Below are 23,927 nucleotides of genomic sequence, written 5' to 3'. Positions count from 1 at the left end.
TTATTACTGGCAGGAAGGCAGGCTCCATGTTAAAATGGCAAGCTCAGCCGCTAACCTGAACGTTGGTGTCTGTAACCCGTTGCTAATTAAACCCACAAGGCAGCAGGCAAGTGTCTTTGTCTCTATATAATGTACACATTCGCACACTGTGGAGGCAGGCAGGCAGGCAGGCCGCCGGCCCCTGGATAGCTATGCTCTCTTCTACCCTTCCACATGTCTGCTGCACTGTGACAAGACCTTTAAAACGGAGGGCATTACTTCCGCACCACCACCAAGGGGAAAGTGTGTGTGTGTGTGTGTGTGTGTGTGTGTGAGAGAAATATGCATGCTTGTGGACTTGTTTATGCATGCTAGATACACATGGCTGTGCTCTGTTTGTATGCTGTGTGTGTATGTGCAGTTTCAGCTTGACCGAACTGGTGTTGTTGTGCGTGTTTGTGTGTCACGCACAGACAGTTAAGGGGCCAAACTTTCTCTGCTGGGCCTGTGTGGCCCGTGATAATACACACAGACAATTAGCAGAAGTGTATCATCCATATGCTGGCTTGAGTGCATTTATTATTGGGCCCTTAGTGGATGTTGATGGCCTATACATATTCATGTGCCCAGCTATGGGGAAACACCTTTGAGATGTTTTGTTCCCTTCTCTTTAAGAGGTAAGAGAAACCGCTGGACCCAATTTCTTTTAAAAAAGAAGAAGACATCTTTATCTGTAAAACAGCTGTCTCCCCCCCCTCTGCCCCTCCTCTGTTTATCACTCTCTTTGTCTCTTTATTTGCTGTTATTTGCTTTGATTTTTCTGTCTCGGCTACATCTCTCAATCTCCATTCATCCTTTCTTGCCTGTACTCCGATGGCCTTCATCACATGGGTAATTCCCTCAAAGGCAGAAATCAATGCTCCCCTACAATGAGTCAAGAACAGTAAACATAAACAGCAGCCAGCCAGGCCTGACACTGAGACGTGTGCCCTCCATCCTTAAGTTTAAAGGCTCATGCTACAGTAGAGATGAGTCCGACTCTTTGTCTCAAATCAATTTATATTTTCACCTTTAAATAATTTAGATTTGGTTTGAATTAAGGCAACAAAAGCCGTTAAAGTGTAATGAAAAAAAAACCATACAAGAGAAGGGCTTGAAAGGAAATAAAATAAGAGACACTAGTAAAGGGATTTTAGTGTAACTACAGAAGACAGTTATCAGTTCAAGAACACAAAGTACTCGTTTCTTCACATTTCAGTCAATAAGGTGTTCTTTCATTATTGTTTTCTGTCTGCCCATCTGTGTCTTACCCCCCCAACCCCCTCCGCTCCATTTCTGTCTTTGTCTGGCATTATTAATACTCAGTAGGACATGCTTCCATTTGAATATTTCATAAATGTATGTGGTTATATTCCTGTAATCGCCTCGCTAACTGACCAGCAGTGGAAGCCGTAACTGTCTGGAGGACTGTCGCCAGGCCTTCACACACAAACACAGGCATTCACAAAAATATAAGAGAAACAAGCTGCTTGTCTTGTCTTAAGAAGGAAGCTTAATAACGATTTCCCTCTCTCTCTCTCTCTCTCTCACTCTCTCTTTTTTATTATTTTTTTATTTTGTAACGAGGTATCTTTAGGGACAGCAAGCAGGCCACTCTGTGCTTTTGAAGCAGCTGTAATTCATGACACACGCCATACATCAAGTGCATAAGATAGCATTATGGGCAGTGAAATGAAAAGGGTATTTGCAACATTAGTTCCCTCATCCTGCGAGGAATGTGATTAAATGATTAATGAAAGGCCCCCTTTTTGCATGCGCATTCTGAAACAGCAATTAGGCACAGGGCTGAAGAAATCCACCAGTTCGTCCCTCCCCTTTTCCTGCTGCTATCCCTCATCCATCCCTCTCCCCAACTCTCCTTCCTTTTCTTTTCTTCTTTAATGCCACCTAATTCTTGATTTATAATGAAAAATTTCTGGGCATTAAACCTGAAATGCTCACAGAAGTGTAAGCAGGGACAAGATGGAATGGTTTTAAATGTGTGCAGGCTAATTGAAAGGTACAGAGCTGTTGTGATTACAAATGTTCCATCCAGCTTTTGAGTGGCAGGCCGAGAGAAGCCGGCTCAATGAGTTGTCTTGTTTTGCACATTGCAGATAAACAACAAGTGAGGGAGAAAATACGGGGATATGTGATGGGAGTGTGTATTTTTTTCCCTATCAGTGTGTTTGTGTACCCTTTTTGTGTGCCAATCAGTGTTTGTGCAAGTTCATGATAATGTAAGCGAGTGTGTGTGTGTGTGTGTGTGTGTGTGTGTGTGTGTGTGTGTGTGTGTGTTCTTAGATAAAGTGAAAGCCAGAGAGTGAGAGAGAGATTTTGTACTCCCTCTAATGCACTGGAGGCAGCGCTGTAAATGATCATTGAAGGGTCTGCAAGCTAACCTATAATTACTGGAGATAAAGTGGCAGCTCTGGCATTTCATAAGCATGCCTCCTCAAAGCTTGCTTTGTGAGTTTGTCACCAATGATCATTTAGATAGAGGCTCATTAACCAGCATCACAACACTTTAGAAACCCCTTTTCGCCCCATATTTGTGTGTGTGTGTGTGTGTGTGTGTGTGTGTGTGTGTGTGTGTGTGTGTGTGTGTGTGTGTGTGTGTGTGTGTGTGTGTGTGTGTGTGTTTGTGTGTGACCGCCTACGTGAGCATTACCAGGTCTATCTTAATGGTGGAGCTTTTGTGTCCTACAGACGAAATCCAGTCAAGACAAAAACCCTCATTGACTGTTATGGCTGTCTGGCAGCCTTTTTTTCTTCTAATGAGGCGAACACACCAGATACATTTAATATGTCTGCTGCTGGATAATGCACCTTCAAGTGAAGAACCGCTTTTGTGTGTCAAATGTTGCCGGTGTTAAATTGTGTGTATTGTTTTCGGTAAACGAAGGAGACAAAGCCGTTCTGCTGGGCCAGCATCTTTTATTCTCTGTAGAAAGCAGCGTTCATGGTGGCAGTGAAGTTCGCCATCCAAACTGGCGCAGGCCTATTGTCATGTTAAACATGGCACCACACACCGTCATGTTACTTCTAATTAACTCATTTCAGAGTGGAACAATGGTTCCTAACAGGATCCTATAGATAATTGTCCTAGTATAGAAATATTATCATTAAAACAAACCAGTGGTGAAGTTGATACTGCAATTATCATCTCCCACAATTTTGATGCTGGTGAAAATGAATATCACTTGCTGTTTTCTTCGTGCTGTGTCATATTTGATCGATTTTAAAGTCAGTGTGTAATATCTGTCTTGTCTCTCCGTCCGCCACCAGGCACCTAAACAACGAACATGCCCTCGATGACCGGAGCACAGCCCAGTGTCGAGTCCAGATGCAAGTCGTACAGCAGCTGGAAATACAAGTAAGTTCTCTCTCAGATAATAAAGAGCAGAAAAACTCTATTTTGGAACAAAGTCATGTGTATTGTCTGGCTTGGCCATTGTCACATTTTACAATACTGAATTCTATTCACATTTAAGTCACGAATCATCCTCTCCAAACTTTCTTTTTTGAAAGTTGTGTAAGTGAGAGAAAGGCCATATTGTGGTCCGCTTAATACTTCCACACAAGCAGGACCTGCAGAATTCAACAAAGCCACTAAACAAAGGAATCCTCAGGCCTTACAACGAAAGCCATTATGGCTGTTTTAATTGAATTAAGCGTATGCTTTATTTTCTCTGCTTTTTTTTTTTTTTTTTCTTCTTCCTCTTTTTCTTTCCAATTAATAGCGAGCGCATCTCTCCCAGTCTGCTGTGTTAATTAACTGCACTTTGCACCTGAAGAAAGCTCAAAAGGAGGGAACTATTTTCAGTAGGTGGAGCGTGACCTTATTAAGAAGTCATGCTGGCTAGATAATGAGAGCGCTGATTGAGCGACATTATTACTCAGCATTGCCGACAAGCGGAGCCCTTCCTTTAGAAACAACTAGATTTCTGTGTGTTTCAAAACTCAGTGCCAGTTGGAAGTGTTCACTCTGCCAGGCCTCAGTTCCTTTTAGTGATTGGGTAAAAGCTGAAAAGTTCTCCTTAATAAATAAAGATGTTGGTAATAAAATCATCTCAATTATCATAAAGATGCCTTGCTTATGATGACTTAACTCTATGTATGAAGAAATCCAAATGTGCTCGTTCACATACCCTCGGCCATAATACCAGGCCTATTTGAAGCCAAGCATTTCCTCCCACAGACAGTTATTTTCTCGTCTGATAAACAGTTTGTATTTCATTGTTGGGCATCTGTGGCATCTTCAAAGTAAATCAATTTGTGTTGGCATGGAAAAAAGATGGAAAAAAGGATCTGTTTATTTCATTTCATTTTTTGTGTTTTGTTTTTCATTGCAGCACAAAGCTGTTGAAGCTCGCTCTTTACTGTGTGACCAATTACAGTGGTGCACTTGTGTTGTCTGCCCTGTCTCTTCTCCTCTCTTCGTTTTTCTTTCATTCCTTCTTCCCACCATCCCTCTCTTCCTCATTTTTTTTTTCCACGAGAGCCGTCACTAGTAATGAGGCCCAGCTCTGTGCACCTCTGTGTATGTGCACACCTACTTGCTTGTCTGTTTCTCTTGTGTGTTTGATCCGTGTGTGTGTGTGTGTGTGTGTGTGTGTGTGTGTGTATTAAGGGCGTGGGGGGGTTCAGCCTTTCACATGGTCCGGTCCCTGTCACTCCTTGTGAATTAGATTGATGATAGGCACTGGCTGGGGCCACTAACTGGACCGGAGAGGCGGGGCCGCCTGGCACCCTGTTTGGAAGACCCCTTCACCTCTCAGCAGCTGCTGGCTACGCTCCATCCCCCTAAGAGTGTCCACAGGACTTTGAGCAGACACTCAGGACCACCTAATTTATGGTCCAACTAGCTTGTTACTGTCAGAGCCTCTCTGACCTAAATTCTGCTATTGACAAAAAGATGAAATGCTATTTGTTTAGCCTGACCTGTCTGCACCTTTCCCCCCCGTCTCCCCCAGCCTCTCATATTCTCCTCACATTACCAGCTGAACAGCTGGCTCTTTCTTTCTTTCTTTCTTTCTTTCTTTCTTTCTTTCTTTCTTTCTTTCTTTCTTTCTTTTCTCCTTTCTCCTTCCTTCCTTCCTTCCTTCCTTCCTTCCTTCCTTCCTTCCTTCCTTCCTTCATTCCCTCCTTTCTACTCACTCTACCTCCCACATCTTGTCTCATATTGTTTATTCTCATTCTTTTGTGTATTCCTCCCCATCCCTCTAATCGACCCTAATCTGCTCTCTTCTTCTTCGTCTCTCCTAACAGCTTTCTAAAGAACGTGAGCGTCTTCAGGCGATGATGGCCCACTTGCACATGCGACCCTCAGAACCCAAGTCATCTCCCAAACCAGTGAGTGCATATTGCTCCAGCTACCGTAAACAGGCTCGGCTGTGAATGAGGCTGCCACACAGAAAATGAAACAGTTTAGTAGTGTGAGTGACTGACAGAAGATGAAAGGGAGAATGGGATTTGTAATACAGAGTTACATCTGCTTCTTATCAGTTATTGTGGGCCGTGAGAGGACAATAGAGTTTGGAAGTGTATTAGATGGCAGAGCGGTGGAGTCCTTGGCTAAAACGCAGGGTCATTTCTTTGTGATAGATATAATAGCCAAAACAACCTGTTGGCTGCTGATGACTGTTTGGCTCAGTGGCCGTAGCGGCACTCAAAACTGAAATGAGAGAGGAGAAGATGTGTCATTTTAACAACAAAATTACAGCTGAGTGCTGAAGACGGGCGATGTTGACATAAATACCCACAGTGGAGCTGAAATTGCTTACAAAAGAAAATAAATCCAACATTGTGAAAGGGGTCAAATGATGTCACTCCAGATTTTCCTTCTCTTGCCTTTTACTTTGAGATTGAACGATTAGAAATGCATTTCTCCCAAAACCATATTCGTATTTGATATTAAGATGATACATTTTATGGAAACATTATTTCCTCCCAATTTTAGACATTTTGAAATATTTGAGAGCAAAACATTGTTAGTGTGTTTCTGCTCCTTAGTAAGTGCCTATTTTCAATAGAATAATTTTCCTCATCACCTCTCATCATAGAATGTAGATAATCACAAGATAGCATAATTATCCCATAATTCCATCAGGAATCAAACTCCCTTTTTATTATTCAATCTCTCTCTCTTCCTCTTCCCCTCTCTGTAGTTTTTTTTTTTTTTTAATCTTCAAAACTCCAGCAGCTTGGTTCCATCTCGTCCAATAAAGAATTTGCAGCCTATAATCCATGCCTGAATATGAATGAATGATGCTAATGAAGTATTGCATTACATAAAGCACACATGAAAGAGCAGCTAATTGCATTTGATGGTGGGGGCAATTCAGACAGAATTCCTAAACGAACAGTTAAGTCTTCAGTTTTAAGGCTTCCCCGCTTTTTAAGGGGAGGTGAGATGAAGATTTTGTTGCAGAGAAATAACATAGATGTGTGTGTGTGTATCTTCAATGCAGAAAGCGAATAGATATAACAAAAGAGAGATTTCAAATGCCAGCATGAATTTACACCCGGTAGACTCACAGATGCAAAATTGAAACAGCCCAGCTATTTGATAAAAATGAGTAGTCCATGTTAGCCTATCAGGGGTGGAAATAAGCCCTATTTTTTCATTAGTGGAGCCCATGACCAACCAATGCCAGATGAACACAAGACACCGGTGCACTGTCTCCAATATGACCCCATTTATTCCCTGAATCGCACTTCATTAAATGCTACCTTTTGGCTATGCCGGGGATGGATGGGAATCAAAGTTAGAAAGGATGCAAGTTCTGAATAATAAGTCCTCTCTCTCTCTCTCTCTCTCTCTCTCTCTCTCTCTCTCTCTCTCTCTCTCTCTCTCTCTCTCGGTCTCCCTTTCTGCCAACCTTGAGTGTGTATTCAGATGAGCGAGAGGTGACAAAGTGCTCGCTCCTTCTGTTTGACTGTAATCAGTTCAAAAATGGGATTGCACACCGTGCAAACACGCCTCGCTTGTTGCTGTGTCTCGTAGGTTAAAGAGGCTGCAAAAAGGAGAGGAAATTATGTTTTAACATTATAAATATACATGCCCATATGCACATACAGGGTGAGGGCATTTATTTAGAATTTAGTTTGCATATTTTGAGATGTTTTTCCTGCCTTTCCTATAGAACGCGAGTGTTTATAACATGCGCTTTTAACGAAAACACAGTTAGTGTTTTGCAGCTCGGCATCTAGTTTGCGGGATGCAGGGAACGAACGTACACACACTGTCAAGACCTCACGCACCCCATTCCATTACGTACTTTTATGAGGGTGTGACTGACGGGGAAAATGGACTCATGTTCTAAGTGACCAGGTGTGCGTCTGAGCAGTGTCTTTCTTTCAAAAGGAAACCAAAAAAAACAACAGATTTAATGAATGCTAATACTTAATGCTAAAAACCCTGCCTAGTACATGGCTTTATTTATGTGTTTTATGTAGATAATAATAGTATAAGCTCTGCCCGATCTATCAGATCTATTGAAACAGATTTATATGTCGAAGGACAATCTTTCTCTAACCCCTAACTCTCCTCCTCATTCTCTGCACTCTGCTGAGGCCTGTATAGGCAACCAGCCCTTGTCCCAGTCCATCACCACAGCAGCTCATTACAGCCAAGTGGGCATATAATTATCATCTGAAAACCCCCCTGCATCCACCGGAGTCTCTCAAACTTGACATTTTCTCGTATTTATCAACACATGCCACGAATGACCGCTGATACCTTCCTCCTCAGCCCCGTCCCTCCATCTCTCAGCGCCTTCGGCCCCTCATTCCCTTCCATCTTTCAAGTCGGTTTTAATTCAAACTCTTGCAACGGACGCGTTCCACTTGTAGACTCACAATTAAGGCAATTTGGTTTGAATATGTAACGATGTCATTACCATTCCACCTAAATTAGCGGAGAGACTAAAAGGTCAGTTCGGAATTTTCCAGTCGGTTAGAGCCTCTCACATGAGATTTGGGTGGCGAATGCAAAAGTGGTGCAAAAAGCCGGACGATTAGCGAGCACAGTTGGCATTCGAGCCAGAGGTAAGAAACACGTGCTCGTCTCTAATGTTGAAGGAGTGGAGGAGACAGAGTCAAAGAGTGGCCACAACTGTCTGTACAGATTTCTTTAACTTAAGTGTCTTTTCAACCTCAGTAACTCCTACTTACTATACTTCCTCTTGCACTGGAAGTCTCACTCAATTAAGGGCAATAAATCAACTGTAATTGTAATTTCTCCTGGAGTAACCGTTACGTCCATTTGTGTTGTTGATTTGACGTTCTGTGATCAAGTGTCCATCCACAAAGTAATTTAGATTATAGTCTCAAAAGCCCTTCCTTCATTTTGCGTTAGTCCACAGACTTCTTTGCCTGGCCGGCTGTCCTGAGCAGGAGGCTGCTCTCTGAAAGCAGTAATTTTGCTGTTGGTGGAGAATGAGCTCACATAAATTATCCAGCCCGAGTCTGTTGAAAGCCTGCCCATGAATGAGGCGTTAAATCGATCTGCTGGACTTTGGTATTCAACGGGGACCATGGATTGTTCTGGTAAACACAGGTTTACTTTAATATGGGGTTATATTAACTTGTAATAACTCTATTAAAATATGTATTTGTTGTGGCTTCCAGCACTCCAGCCGTGAATTCTTCTCGATCGCACAATTGTTTGAACAAAATCGGAAATAGACTTGACATTAAGAGAACATATCCTAATCCTGCACAGCCCTGTGTTGTAGCTGTGGTGAACAGCAACACGACCAGTTTCAGTCTTAAATGAATGGCCATTTTCAGTTTGACCTTGTGTACGGTGTCCCGGATCTGCACTTTGTCTACAGACACTCTCGCTTGTTTGCAGAGGCTTTTGCTGGTGATATCTATAGCTATAGGGTCAGTATAATAACCTACAGTAACTTAGCTTCACCCTTTAGCAAAAAAGCGGAATTATATGTCATGATTGGAGTTGTGATTGTGGAAAATCACATCAACAGCGGGAGTTTTCCGAGGCTCATTTCTTCAGTGTATAAGGATTATGAGTGGTTGCAGTGGGTTAGATGGAGAGGGAAGGGAGGGCGGGTGTGATAAATAGAGAGATAAAGAGAGATGGGGCTGGGATAACATGGAGGCTGATCGTTGGATAATCTCGAACAGCGTGCTCTAATTAGAATTCTTATAATACAATTTGGTGGTTGTAATTAGTGGAGATGGGCTGGCTCCTCTCCACGAGCCTTGTTAGTGGAAACACAGCTGTGTTAGAGAGGAGGAGAGCAGACACTCTGCTCTGTCAGAAAAACCACAAAATAATGTCTTCCTCCTCCCCTCGATCCCACTTGTATCTGTGTCTTTCCCGCCCTTCACAAATCGCTGCTCTGTCTTCTTCCACCGCAGCTCAACTTGGTGTCCAGCGTCACCATGTCCAAGAATTTGCCCTCAGCATCACCCCCCAACTTACCTCAGACACCCACCACGCCCACGGCACCGATCACGCCCATGGCCGCCATGCCCCAGGTGCCATCAGTACTGGGAGGAGCAAACGTGCCCAGCATGGGAGCCATGCGCAGACGCCACTCAGACAAATACTCCATGCCTTTGTCGTCAGGTAGGACCAACTACTCAGCACAGCACATAACACACACACACACACACGCGCACATATTATCAGTCAGTGCACATCACTCACTTCCAAACATATCAAAATCATGCAGTTCATCAGTAGACTGTTTGATTTTTGTGGATTTCGAGGAAGATTCACCTCCTAAATTGCTTACACACACATTTAAAAGGTCGGGGTATTGAATGTTATTTTAGCTCTTATTCTGATTCTGAACTGTGCTGCTGATTTGACTTCAAAATAAATTCCAGACTTTTATCATTTCAACTGGATTTCTATTGAAATTTAATGAAAAAATAATGTTGAAATAGCAAATTACATGCGATACCTCAACCCTGAGCACTGGACTATTAATAGTACTCAACCAATAATTGCATTCTAGTAGTTTAACACACACACACACACACACACACACACACACACACACACACACACACAGACATGAAAGTGCACACACACAGTTCACACACACACACACATACTCTGACATAAACACATACACACAATCATGGCGGCTTGTTGGTCTTAGCCGTGTGAGATGTCTGGTTGGTTTTCTAAAAACAAGTCTGTGTTTAATCACTCTATATGTAAATAGACAAGAACTTCCTCTGTGCATAAATATTACATGAATGTTAATTAAGTTCAAATAATGGTGAAAAAATACAATATTTATTATATGAAGACATTCCATGTATTAAGCTTTGCATTTTAAACGGTCCGTCTTTGATGTTTATATTTACTCTCCGTGTTTAGTGTGAAGAAACATAAATTATTCAACTTGAGCCTAACTAACTACACGGACCTCATTTTATGGATGTATTAGTGTTTAAGATCTCTCGCGAGAGAGATTAATTAAAAATGCATTTTGTTAGACATGGAAAGTGCTGATTTGATGTGCCCCCCCCTCCCCCCTTTCTGCCTCCCACCACCCTATGTCTCTCCACCCCACCCCCCCCTCAACCCCCGCCCTCTCTTCACCCTCCCCCTCCGCCCCCGCCCCCCTTTTTAATTTGATGAAACCTTGAGTAAATTCAATACCTAAAGGAATAAAATTTACCAATTATTTCAGGTGGTGACACAGTATTTATTTTTCCAGAGATTGCCCCAAACTACGAGTTTTATAAGAACGCAGATGTCAGACCGCCATTTACTTATGCAACCCTCATAAGACAGGTGAGTGGGAAATAAATTAACTTTGCCTGATTAGATTAAAATTAATTGCTGCATGAATCATGGCAGCTCTCTCTCGCTCTCTCTCTCTCTCTCTCTCTCTGTCCTCGCTGTCGATCTGTTTGTGTGTGTGTGTGTGTGTGTGCGTGTGCGTGTCAGTTACCTGGCCTCGTTAGTAAACCATTATTTGATGTCATCTCATTTCAGGCTATCATGGACTCTGCCGACATGCAGTTAACGCTTAATGAAATCTACAGCTGGTTCACGCGCACATTCGCCTACTTCAGACGCAACGCCGCGACTTGGAAGGTGAGCTCGACGAGCCTCCACCTCCACCTCCACCTCCGCCCCCGCCGCGCACTTTCTCTCCTCTCGCAGCAAAGACGACTCCTTCCTCTCGCTGAAGTCAAACACAAAACCTTAAGAAAGCATATATTTACTCAGCACAGAGTGATTAGCACTCCTCTCCCCTTTCCCTCTAACCTTTCCCTTGAATAGATCCCATTCTTTCCTCATATTTATTTTTCCACCATTCTGCCGTTTTTTTTTTTTTTTTTTTTTTTTCCTGTTTAGAAATGACAGCTGAAAGAATTATTCCCCCTCAGATATCGTTTTCTAATTTGGTGCAATTAATAGCGGAGGCTTGGCGTGAAGAGGAGAGAGCTCTGACGCACTAATTATACAGCGGCCACTCCATCATCAGGACCTTTTGTTAAGAGATACACCCCTCCTCCTCCTCCTCCTCCTCCTCGTCCTCCTCCTCTTCCTGCAACCACCTTCCCTCGCGTATCATTGGTTAATTAGGAAGAAAGATGGCTGTTTGCCTGTTAACCAGTTCTCAGCTGTGTGAAGGGTGGTATCGGCCAAATATGCCACAGGAACCCGCGTGTTACGCACACGAACACGTAAAGTGTGACTGGGAGAGTGGTCGAGGGTGTATTTGTGTTGGAACTAAAGCAGGGAGAAAGTGAGAATTGGCCTGTCACGGAGGGAGCGCTCTTTATTTACCCACACAAAAGGGCCCATTTGTATGTCTGTCCCTACAACTTTATTGTCCTGTCTGCCCACACAAAGATGGTAAAAAATGTCTCTCCCGCAGCACATGTTTTAACCACAAGTGTGTCTGCCTGCTGATAAAGAAAACCCCCGCCGAGCCTCAGAGTCTTCGCTGTTTTCATCCCATGGCCCCTGCGTGTCATTTGTTAGCTGCCTTTAGCCTTTGAGGCTGCACAGAGGACTGGAGGGAAAACTCAAACCAGCCGCTCATCAGCATGCAAGACATGCCGCGCCACTAGATTTAGCAAAGTGAATTAATTTGGATTTGGGATGCAAATGAGCACATGGGTGTGTGATCACCAATTCAGGAGGGCACGCTTAAAGATCGGTGCCCTTTTCCAGTTTGTTAGGTTAGGTTAGGTTAGGTTTGTTAGGCGCAGTGTTTTTGCTGTGTAATAATTGTTATGACAAGATATGTTCTGAGCGGTTTTGTTGCTGTTTGCGGCACAAAACAACACAACCACTTCCACACGTAATCTTTTCAATTCCCTTTCTTGCTAAAAAAAAAAATGTTCCCGTGATACGATGATGTCACAATGACTTTTAGAAATATCTCCCACTCGGCACAATAACCAAGGTGATCTATTTACATCTCCAGCTCCACAATTCCCTTTGTAAGCATTAGTGAGATGATCGGCGACGGGCTTGTCGTTTGATTAACACAGAGAATTTGTTTAAAAAAAAAAAAAAAAAAAAGCAGAAGAAAATAAATGAAAGGTAGTTTAATATCTCAGCTTGGTCTCATCAGCTCAAAAGAGGGATCTGCCCCCCCCCCACCACCACACACACACACACACACACACACACACACACACCACCCATCCACCCCAACCCCACTTTTCCTTTCTCTCTCTTTTCTCTCACCCAGAAGCTTATTAGTTCTAACTATATAGCATGCATAATAAAACTGCTCATTTGCTCATTAATATTAAAATTATCATATTCAGAGCCATGGGCATTAAGATCAATCAAATCCTGGGATTTTCAGGTCAGATGCGAGATCTGCTTATGAGTTTTTTTTTTTCTTCTTCTTCTTCTTCTTCTTTTCTGAATCCCTTTTTCTTGGAGAAGGAGCAGTACACACCAAGCTCAGGGAGAGATGATAAATATGACAGGCAGGGATATTAAAGCCAAGGTTATTATTTGTAGAGTCTGATGCATGTTTTAATTATGGTCATATGGTCAAACTAATATAGGAGGGCTTCTTTTCTATAGGCTTTTTTCTTATTTTGCAATTAATGAAAACACCTATGTGGTTTATTTTAAGAAAACCAGATGGTGTGATAACCGAAAGACAGCTTTGAGAATGAATTGAATAGATGATTGTGTCGCGTATGCTCGTATCCAACGCTCGATGTGTGTCACCACATGGAGAATATTTGGACATATAGATGTCAGATACAGTTCAGCTTAATTCTACTACCTCTCGCACGAACACGCGCTCTCTCCGACACACACACACACACACACACACACACACACAGACACAGGGGCCTCCTGATGACTGTCTTTTTTTTTTTCTTTTTTTTTCTTGCACTACTGTCATCTTTAAAGCGATGTGTCCATTAAGAGCAATGCTTTTCTGGAACAGGAAGGGTTACTGACATCACCATTATCAAGGCCGGCATTACCACTTCTGTCACCACCATAAGCCATTCGCTATGCTGATTACCTCCTTTTAGCCTACTTACTCTGATTGATATGTACTGTGTGCAGGACTTGTAAGAGCATTCGCTCTCACTCAATTTTTACTAATTAAATCAATGGTGCGTGAATGTTAAGAATTTCCTCAAAACCCAAGAAAAAAAAAATCTATTTCCAAGCCCTCTTTTTTTTTTTTTTTGATGGATAATGAACGAATATGGTTCGTTTTACCTCTTCCCTCTGACCTGTGTGTGGCGTCTCTCCGCAGAATGCCGTTCGCCACAACCTCAGTCTGCACAAGTGCTTTGTGCGCGTGGAGAACGTGAAGGGGGCGGTGTGGACGGTTGATGAGGTGGAGTACCAGAAACGCAGGTCGCAGAAGATCACAGGGTAGGAGCTTTACGCCGCCTCTTAGATCGAGACGTGCGAGTCATTGACATCTACAGGATCTGAGAATATCAGCACCCTCTGTCTGCCCCCTGCCATTTTTGATATGTTAATATATTCCCGATATATTCTCCATTGTTAACATTAAATTCAACATTATATTGTTCATTGCAGGATGAAATGTGGAACTAAATCCCTTTTTTTGTTGTTTGGTTTATTTTGTTTACATTGTATCTAGAAGCCCATCACTTGTCAAGAACCTGCCCTCCAGTCTTGGTTATGGAACTGCACTAAATGCCAGCTTACAGGTAGGAACCAAAATCCTCAGAGAAGCCCCGACTCACTGGCTGCCAGTTAATTTGACTGACAGACAGGACCATTGCCTGAGCCACTGATCAATTGAGTGGCTGAATGAGTGTGGTTACCGTGCACAATAGAACTCCATTTTAGCACTTGCACTTTGCATAAGAGGGAGCAAGTTCTCCTCTGCTTGTGTTTTTCTGTCTCCTCTCCTCCCTCCTTCCCGTTCAGACTCAGAAGGCCACCCTGTGGTTGAATCAAGGAGCAGCTCTCACTCTTTCTTTCCGTTCTTTCTCCCTCTTTCCTTCAGCTGTTGGCGGCCGCCCCTAGATTGATAGCGGCATGTGCAAATGCAAGGGCATCTGCATTAATATTTATCTAAGCTGTCATAAGTGATTTGGCTTCATAGTGTACGCCGGCGAGGTGCTCATGGCAAAAACTTTAAAAATTTAATCACTTTATATAACTTTAATGCGCAGCAGGCGAAAGTGTCAGGAGTTTTTATTATTGTGAGGTGAAGTTTTCAGGGGGACTTTTTTTTTTTTTTTTTTTTTTTTTTAATAGCCACACCACAAGGGCAGAGGAATGGCAGTCAGGGGAGGTGGTTGTCAGCAAAGGGGTCACACAGGGGAAAGTAGCTCGCAACAGAATGGAAATAAGACAATGTATGTTAATAATTACTGTTCAATCATAGTGTTCACTTTTCACTCTTAACTCTACCTCCAAACCTTTCAACAACTTACCTTTCTGTCCTTTGCACTCCTGAATGTTTTGCTACCTCTTCACGTAATTATGCCTCTTAGGCCAGCCGGTGGTGAGCAATCATCATTGTCCTTTAATTGTCCCATTTTCCTCACTCTCTACCTTGACTGTTACCTGTCACCCACCCACCCCCGACTCAAGCTCCTAATTCCTGCTCCTTCTCCTGCAGGCCGCCCTGGCAGAGACCTCGCTGCCCTTGCTGGGGACCCCCGGGCTCATGAGTTCCACGGGCCCCATGGGAGGCAGCTGCCACGGCCTCCTCGGCGGAGACCCGTCCGGGCTGACCGGCGGGAGTCCGCACGGGCTGTTGGGCGGGAGTCCGCCCGGCTTGCTGGGCGGCAGCCCCCCAATCACGCTGAGCGGCAGCCCCCCCACCCTGTTGCAGTCCGCCCACGAGGAGCTCAACGGCTCGCTCGACCACCTGGACACCAACGGACACAGCAGCCCCGGATACTCCCCTCCTGTACACATGTGAGTACCTGCAGACAGAAGAGATATTCCTGCAGCTATAAGCTGTATGGCTTGATAATTAGGTCTCGTTATGTTCCGTTATTGTTTTTAAAATATATATATATATATTTTTATTTTATTTTTTGCTGTTAGTTCTTCGGTTACACAAAACACTTTGCGATGAAGGTGAACAACTTTTGGAAACGTGCGTCAGTAAAATGTGGCTGAAGAAATTGTTTTCAACCTGTCTGCTCCATTTACAAAATCGCAAACAACAACAACAACAGCTGCCAGCGGTCAGAGAGGCTGTCCTTTATCTAAACCTTCTAGGCTCTTTACCCAGAACAGCCCCGGTGTGGTTCACTCATTCATCCATTCATGTATTCGCTGAAGTGTAGTACAGGATAGATCAATCCCTGGTTAACGCCTAAAAATGTCAAAGAGAAAACACGAATTTACACCTCAAACATTTTTAAGTACACAATCTGAGAATGCTTGCGCATGTTAACCCTCCTCCACCCCACCTTTACTCCTACACTGAATTCACCTGCTGTCTTTATGCCCTTCGTTAGTTCATCGTCTGACATTTAACCCACAGTATCAGTAGTTTTTCTAGTTTGCCACGACCCCGAGGGCGAGGCTCAATTTCCAGCACGTAATCGTACCATAAGCAGACTTCTGCCTTCCTGTGGTAATTTCAACGTCTGTACTAGTACCTGAGGTGAGCCTGACGTTTTGGGTAACCGTTAGTTCTCGTCTATAAATAGGCTCTATTACACATTCGTCTTTAATTACACCACTGTCTGCATTATGGGGGTTTAGCTGCTATATTTTATGCAAGACTGTTCCTATTAATATTTAGCAAGTGTTGCATTAATTACTTTCAAAAAAAAATCTCTCCCTTCCCCATTTCTGTTTTAATGTAGCTGAGAAAGAGAGAGAGTTTTTGAAAAATGTATCTCGTGAGTTTCAGGAATGTCTGAGCCAGTGGTGTCACACGGGTCTGCGTGTGACACCACTGTGGTGAAGGCAGCATGTAGGGAAACACACACACACACACACACACACACACACACACACACACACACACACACACACACACACACACACACACAGGGCACACATTCAGACACAAACACGCTGAAATTACACTTTAATGGTTCCTATCCACTGTCCATCAAAGCTCATGTTGCAAAAGTCGGTCGACATCAGCTGACCGCTTCTGTAATGGATAATGGATGCACTCCGGCTCCATGTGGCTGAGCGTATCTGGGAGAAAAGGGGGGGTGTTTGGTTAGTCCTACTGGGGGGGCGGGGGGGGGTCTATACGTTAATGTATTTGGACGTGTTTACCTCTTCTCTCAAATACGGTGTTAAGTGGAGCAAATCTTCACAGCTCCAGACCGAATCCCTGTGTTACCACTCCCTCAGCTCATTTAATTTTTAGTAACGGGACAGCATTGACTTTTCTTTCTTTCTTTCTTCTTTTTTTTTTTCTTCTTTTCTTGCTTTCTCTCCTGTCTGCCCACGCTGGCCTGACACTGACATGAGTGGCTACAGAGGATGAGATGCATTCATCCATCCCTCCCTCCCTCCCTCCCTCCCTCCACGCCGCCACGACAACCTCAAAATGGAAGAAATGTGTTTTTCATGACCGGCTTTTCCAGGATGTGTTTAAATAATAGAGTGGCTCGTAGCACTAAGCTAAATAGCACATCACCTTGAAGGCCTTTCTCAGGAGGGGGACCCTGCAGTCCATCCAACAGTTAGACAGAAACTCTCTTTCCCCTAAATGTTGAGAGGTTAATGACATCTGCTTAACCACAAACCGGGCTGCCCTGGGCCACGCTGGGTTTTGTGTGTCCGCAACACACCCGAGTACACCCCGAGGCAAAGTAGTAGCAGTAATACCAGGAAGAAAGAGGGTTTCCAACTTGAGCAACGAGGTTTCGTTCTCAGATTAAATTTTTTTTTTTTAAAAACACCGTCGCTCTACTACTCTACTACTTCATGAGCTGTGTCTTGCACCGACACATGATCGTTTGGTGAACGCCCCTCTTTGGTGTTAGTTAATGAATCATAGTTAGATGTTAGGAATGTCTTTGATTGCCCCCCCCCCCCCCACACACACACACACCCTCCTCGCCCCACCGCCGCCTCATCCTCCTCCTCACCTCGGCCTTCGCCAACCCCCCCCCCCCCCTCCTCTTCCTCATTACACTACTTCTCCTGTCCCCCCCCACCCCCCTCCCCCTCCCCAACCTGCGATTAGGCCCCTGGACTAATGACCTTATTTGCATCCCCGACATACCTCCGCATGATTGCTGGTGCTAATCTCCAATTGATGTGAGAGAGCAGGCATCTCGTGAAGACGCGCGCACACACACACACACACACACACACACACACACACACACACACACACACACACGGCGGAGCGCCGCGTATTTATTACGTCGCAAAGTCCAGCGTTTACTCCTGAGTGACTCAATAATGGCAGCTAGCCATTAAGCGCTAAATGGCTCATCCACATATATTTTAATAAAGTGTCAGAAAGCTCCAGCCTGTGAACGCTCGCTGCTGCATTTTTATTTTTTTTTTTTTTCCTTCTGAGCCACACAAACATCTAATGAGCTGCACATTAGAAGCACATGAGAACCGGCGGCTTCACGTTCAGGTGATCACTGCGGCTTTTTTTTTTTTTTTTTTTTTATGTGTAAATAATGGTGACTAAAAGATGATCAGGATCTTTTTAAGAAAACAAGATTCATTATTGTTTATTGTTGTTGTGCAATCGGACTAGTGCCCTAGTTGTTTCAGACGTAACAAAATATGTACCTGGCAATAGTTGACTACATTCCCCTCTATTTAGCATTCATAAGCAGTAAATAAACATTAATAAATGTTTAGAGCACACTGTGAAGCTTAGTGTTTATTAACATATTTGTGAACAACTATAACTTCTTCTATGGGCACTAATAAGTGGAGGCGAGTACAAAAATAGATAATCAATGAGAGTTCAGTATAACAATAACAATGTAGAATATGTCTTGGGAGAACTTATACAAACTGTGCATTAATAATCAGCTAAAATGTCCTTATAGCTGCATATAACCATATTATAGTTTAATAAAAAAAAAAAAACATTACTTAAACATCTGTGCGCTGCTTATAAATGCTTATGAAGTAAAGTGTTACACTAAGGGTTGATTGTCAGACATTCCGGGCGTGATTTCAATTTTTAGCCATAAGAAAGTTGCCAAGATATCATTTTACAAATGTTAAACGATGACTTTCATGGTGCATTATGGGTCATTTTATTGAGGTCAGCGAATAAATGTACTTATCACAGCTGTTGTTGAGATACTTTCTGTTGATGAGCCAGGCAAATGAAATCAAACAAATCGTTTCAGCACTAGTTCTCCTGGACAGCACGAAGCAGCAACACAATATCGTGTATTTATCTTGTAAAAAAAAATAGTCTTGCGCAGACTGTGCATCTCCAGGTCAGACGGAGCAGAGTCGGTGTTTTCTGTTTCTCTAACCTCTGGCAGGTGTTTCTTTTTTTTTTTTTTTTTTTTTTTTTCCGCTTCTCACCGCCTCCATAACTCTGATCAGCAGAAACAGAAATATTCATCGCTCCGCACGCATCCTGCTAAGATCAGCCTCCTCTTCTCATCCCACCACATCAGAATATTAATTTACAGTATTTTGGCTCTGAATATTAGAGTCATCTGTACCTTTTCAAATTCTTTTCAAATTCAACCCCCCCCCCCACACACACACACACACACACACCGCTCTCCCCCTCCCTCCCTCCCTCCCTCCCTCCTCCTCCTCTTCCACTGATGAAGGCAGCCCAGGAGAGACGCGTCCTAACGCACTACCACTTGATAAGTCCCCCCCATACCTCCTAACTCCCCCCACCCCCACCCCCTATTCTCCTCTTTCAGAGTCTACGGGGATTTTCTGATGCATCCGATGTGTCAGAAATAATTAGGTTTTGTCAGATTTATCATCGTGGCACAAACCCTTCTCCCCGACCAGGGCCCCAGATCATGTTATGCCTTGTTTGTGTGTGACAGCATTATTATTCTTGTTAGTCGCCCAACACTTCTGTTTTTTTTTTTTTTCTCTCTCTCTCTGCCCACTCCTCTGTTGTTCTGAAGGGAAAGGCGTCCTGTGAGCTGCACCGCCGCCGCTTCCCGCCCGACGCTTATTGACAGTGGCTAAAGATATTCATCCATTTAGAGTTAAAAACATGTATCATGGTGTCCGAGCGAACTGCCGGGGCTGAAGTTGATTAATGGCAGAACCTAGCTGCCGGTTTTTCCTCTTGAGGAGCGACATGCACAGCCCCTGCATATTAACGAGTGGCTGCGCTTTCTATTAACTAGATAAAAAAGCCTCTCCTCTGCCTTTGCTCCAGGGGGCTCAGGGATGAGAAATTCTCCATTATTTATCATGTGGCCTGTTTTTTTTTTTTTTTTTTTTTTTTTTTCCTTTTTCCTTTTTCATGTATTTCAACCTGGTGTCATCAGTAAACTTTTAAATGCCAAACATGTCTGGAACATCACAGCTTATCGGCCTTACAGGGGCCATGTTTTTCATGCAATTTTCATGCGCTTACTTACAGTAGACGTGAGGCATCATGTCGAATTAGCGTCTTGCAAACAACATGGTTGTTACTTTTCACTAGATAATGCATGTAATGCCTGATTTCTGATACAGCGGAATATTTTATCTGGGAGCTGAACAACACATTGCATTGTAGCAAAGAGAATTGATGACCCAAAATGTATTTTACATATCATTTTATTCCAAAAAATAATTTTGATTTCTTCATTTTCCTTTAGTCTTTGTGCCCTCAGGAGCTTTTTCAGGTACTTTAAATGTTACACATGACATATTTAACAAGTGCTATTTGCTGCAGGAATTTGTCATTAAACACACAGGAACTTAACCTTTATTGGCAATGTGATTTTGTCACAGGCCACCCGTTCACGTCAAGGAGGAGCCACTTAATATGGACGACGACGACTGTCCGATGTCACTCGTGACGACAGCCAATCACAGTCCAGAGCTGGAGGAGGACCGGGAGCTGGAGGAAGGGAACTTATCAGAAGACCTGGAGTGACTAGGACACAGTTTTTGGTCGACCTATCCCTTCACCCAGCCGCACTGTTTCTTTCACACAGACCTCCTGCAAGACTAGAAACCACTCCACAGTCCGAGCAAACCACAGCTGACTCTCTCTTTGTCTCTCTCACCACTGGGACTATTTATTGAGCATGTATCTGGATAGAGACCAGTCCAAAGGAACTCTTTGTTGCAGCCCTTTGGGATTTCCCCTCTCCCCTCCCCTCCCCCCCCCCAAACATGACAGGCATGTGATGCCTGCTTTAAAAAAAAAAAAAACTAAAAAAAAAAACACACACACAACTCTTAAAGACCTGTTTCATTAGGGATGGCGTGGCCACATACAGTACAAGGATGATGGACTCATGGACGGGGAAAAACATGACACAAATGAGCAAATCATGTTCCATTGAAAGCTAGCGGCCTCATATACTGCCAAAAAGGAAGACATTTTATGTTTGTGAATAATCCAACCCACAGTAGTTGTTAATGTCTAGAGACAATTGCTGGTTCAATTCAAGTTGTTGCTCTGTTATCATTTGCACAGGAGTAGTCTCAGAAATTTGTGTCACTGCCTGTATGTTGCTACTATTATGAAAACCAGTATATTATTTTCAGCTTTTTTTTTTTCTAACCATTGTTAATTTCCAAGTATAATTTCAGACACCACCAACTGTAAATGCCATTCCCCGAATCACACCGGTAACGGAACTGCAGCACCAAGACTGTTGTTGCAGTTGTCCAGAAAAAACACAGGAAAAAAAACGAGAAAAAAACAAAAAGAAAAAAAAAAAAAAGTTGGCTTCCAGTCTGTTATCTGTTTGTGATTTAAAAGTAAAAAAAAAAAAACTAAAAAAAAAAACTGGAAATTAAGTTGGGGGGAAAAAAAAAAACCGTGATAGTTTGTTTAAAGCGCCATTTACAAAACAAATGCATTTCTGCATCATTTTCTTCTCGCTGTTCTCCTTACCTCCTCGTTCTATAGCTTTGTCTACCTGCAAACAGTCACAGGCAACAGCTAGAAACCAAAGCCAACACTAGCAATGGCCAATAGCTTATAGACAGAAGCCACCAAACTCCTCTTGGTCCGCCTTCTGTGACTTTAAACTAGTACAAAGAGAAGCTTTTGTTCCACAAACTACCTTGGAATAACCTCTGGGATTGTTTCATTTAGCCCTATACAAAGATGATCATGGGAAAGACAGAGCGGAAATAAACGCTGATTTTGATGTGTAATTTGATCACTCATAAAAACGTCCACTTTGAAGATTTTTTTCTGCCAGACGTACTGTAGGTAAGAAGGTGATGTGTTATTCGAACTGCAGGCATTTTGTGCTGGTGGCTTAACTGGTAGAGAGCAGCTAACTGTAAAAGTGGATCATGACCAAAACAAAACATTTGTGTATTCAATGGAAGTGCAGAAACATTGTATTGTTGTGAAGTTTATTTTAATTAAATTGTTTGGTTTTTTTTACTTTTTGTTACGCATTACACATCATAGTTTTTTTTTATTTGGTCTTTTTTTGTTTTGTTTTCCTAACCTGGTGAATATGTATTGTTCTAAGTGGGACTGTCAAAAATAATGTCACGTCTTATTTCCGTGGCGGTTTTGTTCTGAGCCGCGTCGAAGCCGAAACTGAAAACATCGCTAACCAAACATGAAAAATATCTAGTGAAGCCAAATAAGTCATAATTTCAAGTTAATATGAAATGATGTGGCTTGGTTACCATGTAAAAGCAAATAGTAATAGCCATTGCAGAAGAGGATATCTAAGGTGAAAGGTAACCTTTTCTAGGTGAGATTTGCTTTAAACTTCATCAAATACTCATTGTGTGGGGTCACAGCTTCTCAACTACACAGATACAGCGAACACTGCTGGGATCTGCGTAGGTTGCCAGCTTTTTATATCACACTTGGTATTTTTAGTGACTAAAGAGAAGTAGTTATCGTGGAAACTACGTCCCATCATTTTCCTCGCAGCCAATGTCATCTAGAAAAGTGTTGTTGCTTTAATGGTCATTTCTGTTTTCAGTAAACCAAAGTTACACAAAATTCTGCCTCCTCTTGTATGGGATAAAGACATCCTACACACCCTGTCAGAGACTAGCAAACACGTACGTGAACATACAGCCAGACAAACACGCACGCACGCGCGCACACACACACACACACACACACACACACACACACACACACTCCAGGCTTTTTGGTCTGCCAACGTTCTTGTTTTGGTTAAATCTCCAGCTGCAGAGAAATGTACGCTGTCAAAGAAACCGACGTGACTTTGTATCGTGCTGCTACGAGCAACGAGTCTGCCTGTTTTTGACCAAAATGGAAACACACTGTGCATATGTTGTTTTCGAGTGTTGTGCCACTCCAAGGAACTGGCTGTAAGAGCTCCAACACACAGACACGGGCAGTACTGTACAAAACACACAGCATTGTAAAGTACACACACACACACACACACACACACACACAACACACACACACACAACACAACACACGTGCCAGTTCCACGTCAAGAGGGTACTGGGCCCAGGTACAAACTTATCCCTTCAATACTTAGCTGGAGTCAGCAAAACGACTTGAAGATGACGTTCTTAATAATCTTATCACACCAAATAAAAAGGACGCTGCGTCTTTCAAAAAAAAAAAAAAAAAAAAAAAAAGGGTTCTCCCACTTTCCCAAAAAGGCTTTCTAAAAGCTTCTACCTCTGCACAACAAATTCAGAACAATTATGACAGATTGCACGAGTTATGAGAATGCCACAAGAGCCGTTACACTTTACTACGCTTGTCTCATAGGACGTGGCTCAAACCAACGTTTACATTCCCTGCGTCAAGATACGGAAGATTTGCATTGTAATAGGTTGTCCTCAAACATTTGTAGAATGATAATGTATAGATTACCTGTAAGGGAATATTGTGTTTTAAAAATGCATGTCTAAAAATCATTTGGTGGACTGGAAACAAGAACTAATAAAAAGAATATAATAAAAATCATCGGGATGATGGCCTAAATGTACGTACAATGCATAGGAGTGCATTACCTCAGATATACTGTTTTGGGAGGGATAAAAACCTGTCAGCCACAGAATGCATATTACCTGTAGATTTGCATGGGTTTTGTATAAATTAAGTAAAAAAAAAAAATGTCTAAAATAGTTGCTTGCACATAATACCAGAAAGACCTCCAGAACTGCGATCTGCTCCTCCACTAGATTTTAGGATTGTCTGGATTTTCTGGGTTGATTTTGTCTGTATTTTGATAACTGTGCATACTTATGTAAAAAAAAAAAAAAAATGTTGGTGGACCCATAAATTTACCAGACTTTTTTCTAAGAGGAAAAAAAATCTCAGTGTTTCTTTTCTGACTTACCTGAA

General features: G+C 42.8%; 1 protein-coding gene across 7 annotated transcripts in view; it reads left to right on the top strand.

Moving 5' to 3' along the window:
* The window catches only part of foxp2 (forkhead box P2), a 102,249-nt gene extending 80,848 nt beyond the window's left edge, over window positions 1-21,401 (top strand). For 4 of the 7 annotated variants that reach the window (XM_069156841.1, XM_069156847.1, XM_069156842.1 and 1 more), the window contains 10 exons: window positions 3,307-3,394; window positions 5,290-5,373; window positions 9,409-9,619; window positions 10,701-10,804; window positions 11,009-11,110; window positions 13,770-13,891; window positions 14,127-14,196; window positions 15,120-15,421; window positions 20,257-20,283; window positions 20,393-21,401. In XM_069156841.1, coding sequence (XP_069012942.1) covers window positions 3,307-3,394; window positions 5,290-5,373; window positions 9,409-9,619; window positions 10,701-10,804; window positions 11,009-11,110; window positions 13,770-13,891; window positions 14,127-14,196; window positions 15,120-15,421; window positions 20,257-20,283; window positions 20,393-20,537 — 1,255 coding nt within the window. In that variant the 3' untranslated portion in view covers window positions 20,538-21,401. The remainder of the gene's footprint in view (window positions 1-3,306; window positions 3,395-5,289; window positions 5,374-9,408; window positions 9,620-10,700; window positions 10,805-11,008; window positions 11,111-13,769; window positions 13,892-14,126; window positions 14,197-15,119; window positions 15,422-20,256; window positions 20,284-20,392) is intronic. The other 3 variants (XM_069156844.1, XM_069156846.1, XM_069156845.1) reach the window with 3 other exon arrangements.
* The last annotated feature ends 2,526 nt before the right edge of the window (window positions 21,402-23,927 follow it).

The sequence above is a fragment of the Embiotoca jacksoni genome, unplaced genomic scaffold (genome assembly GCF_022577435.1).
Source record: "Embiotoca jacksoni isolate LCO1_2020_lvr unplaced genomic scaffold, fEmbJac1.0.p SCAF_21, whole genome shotgun sequence".
Classification (NCBI taxonomy): Eukaryota; Metazoa; Chordata; class Actinopteri; family Embiotocidae; genus Embiotoca; species Embiotoca jacksoni.
Note: the sequence above shows the minus strand (reverse complement) of the source record. Positions and strands in the feature narration are given on the sequence as shown.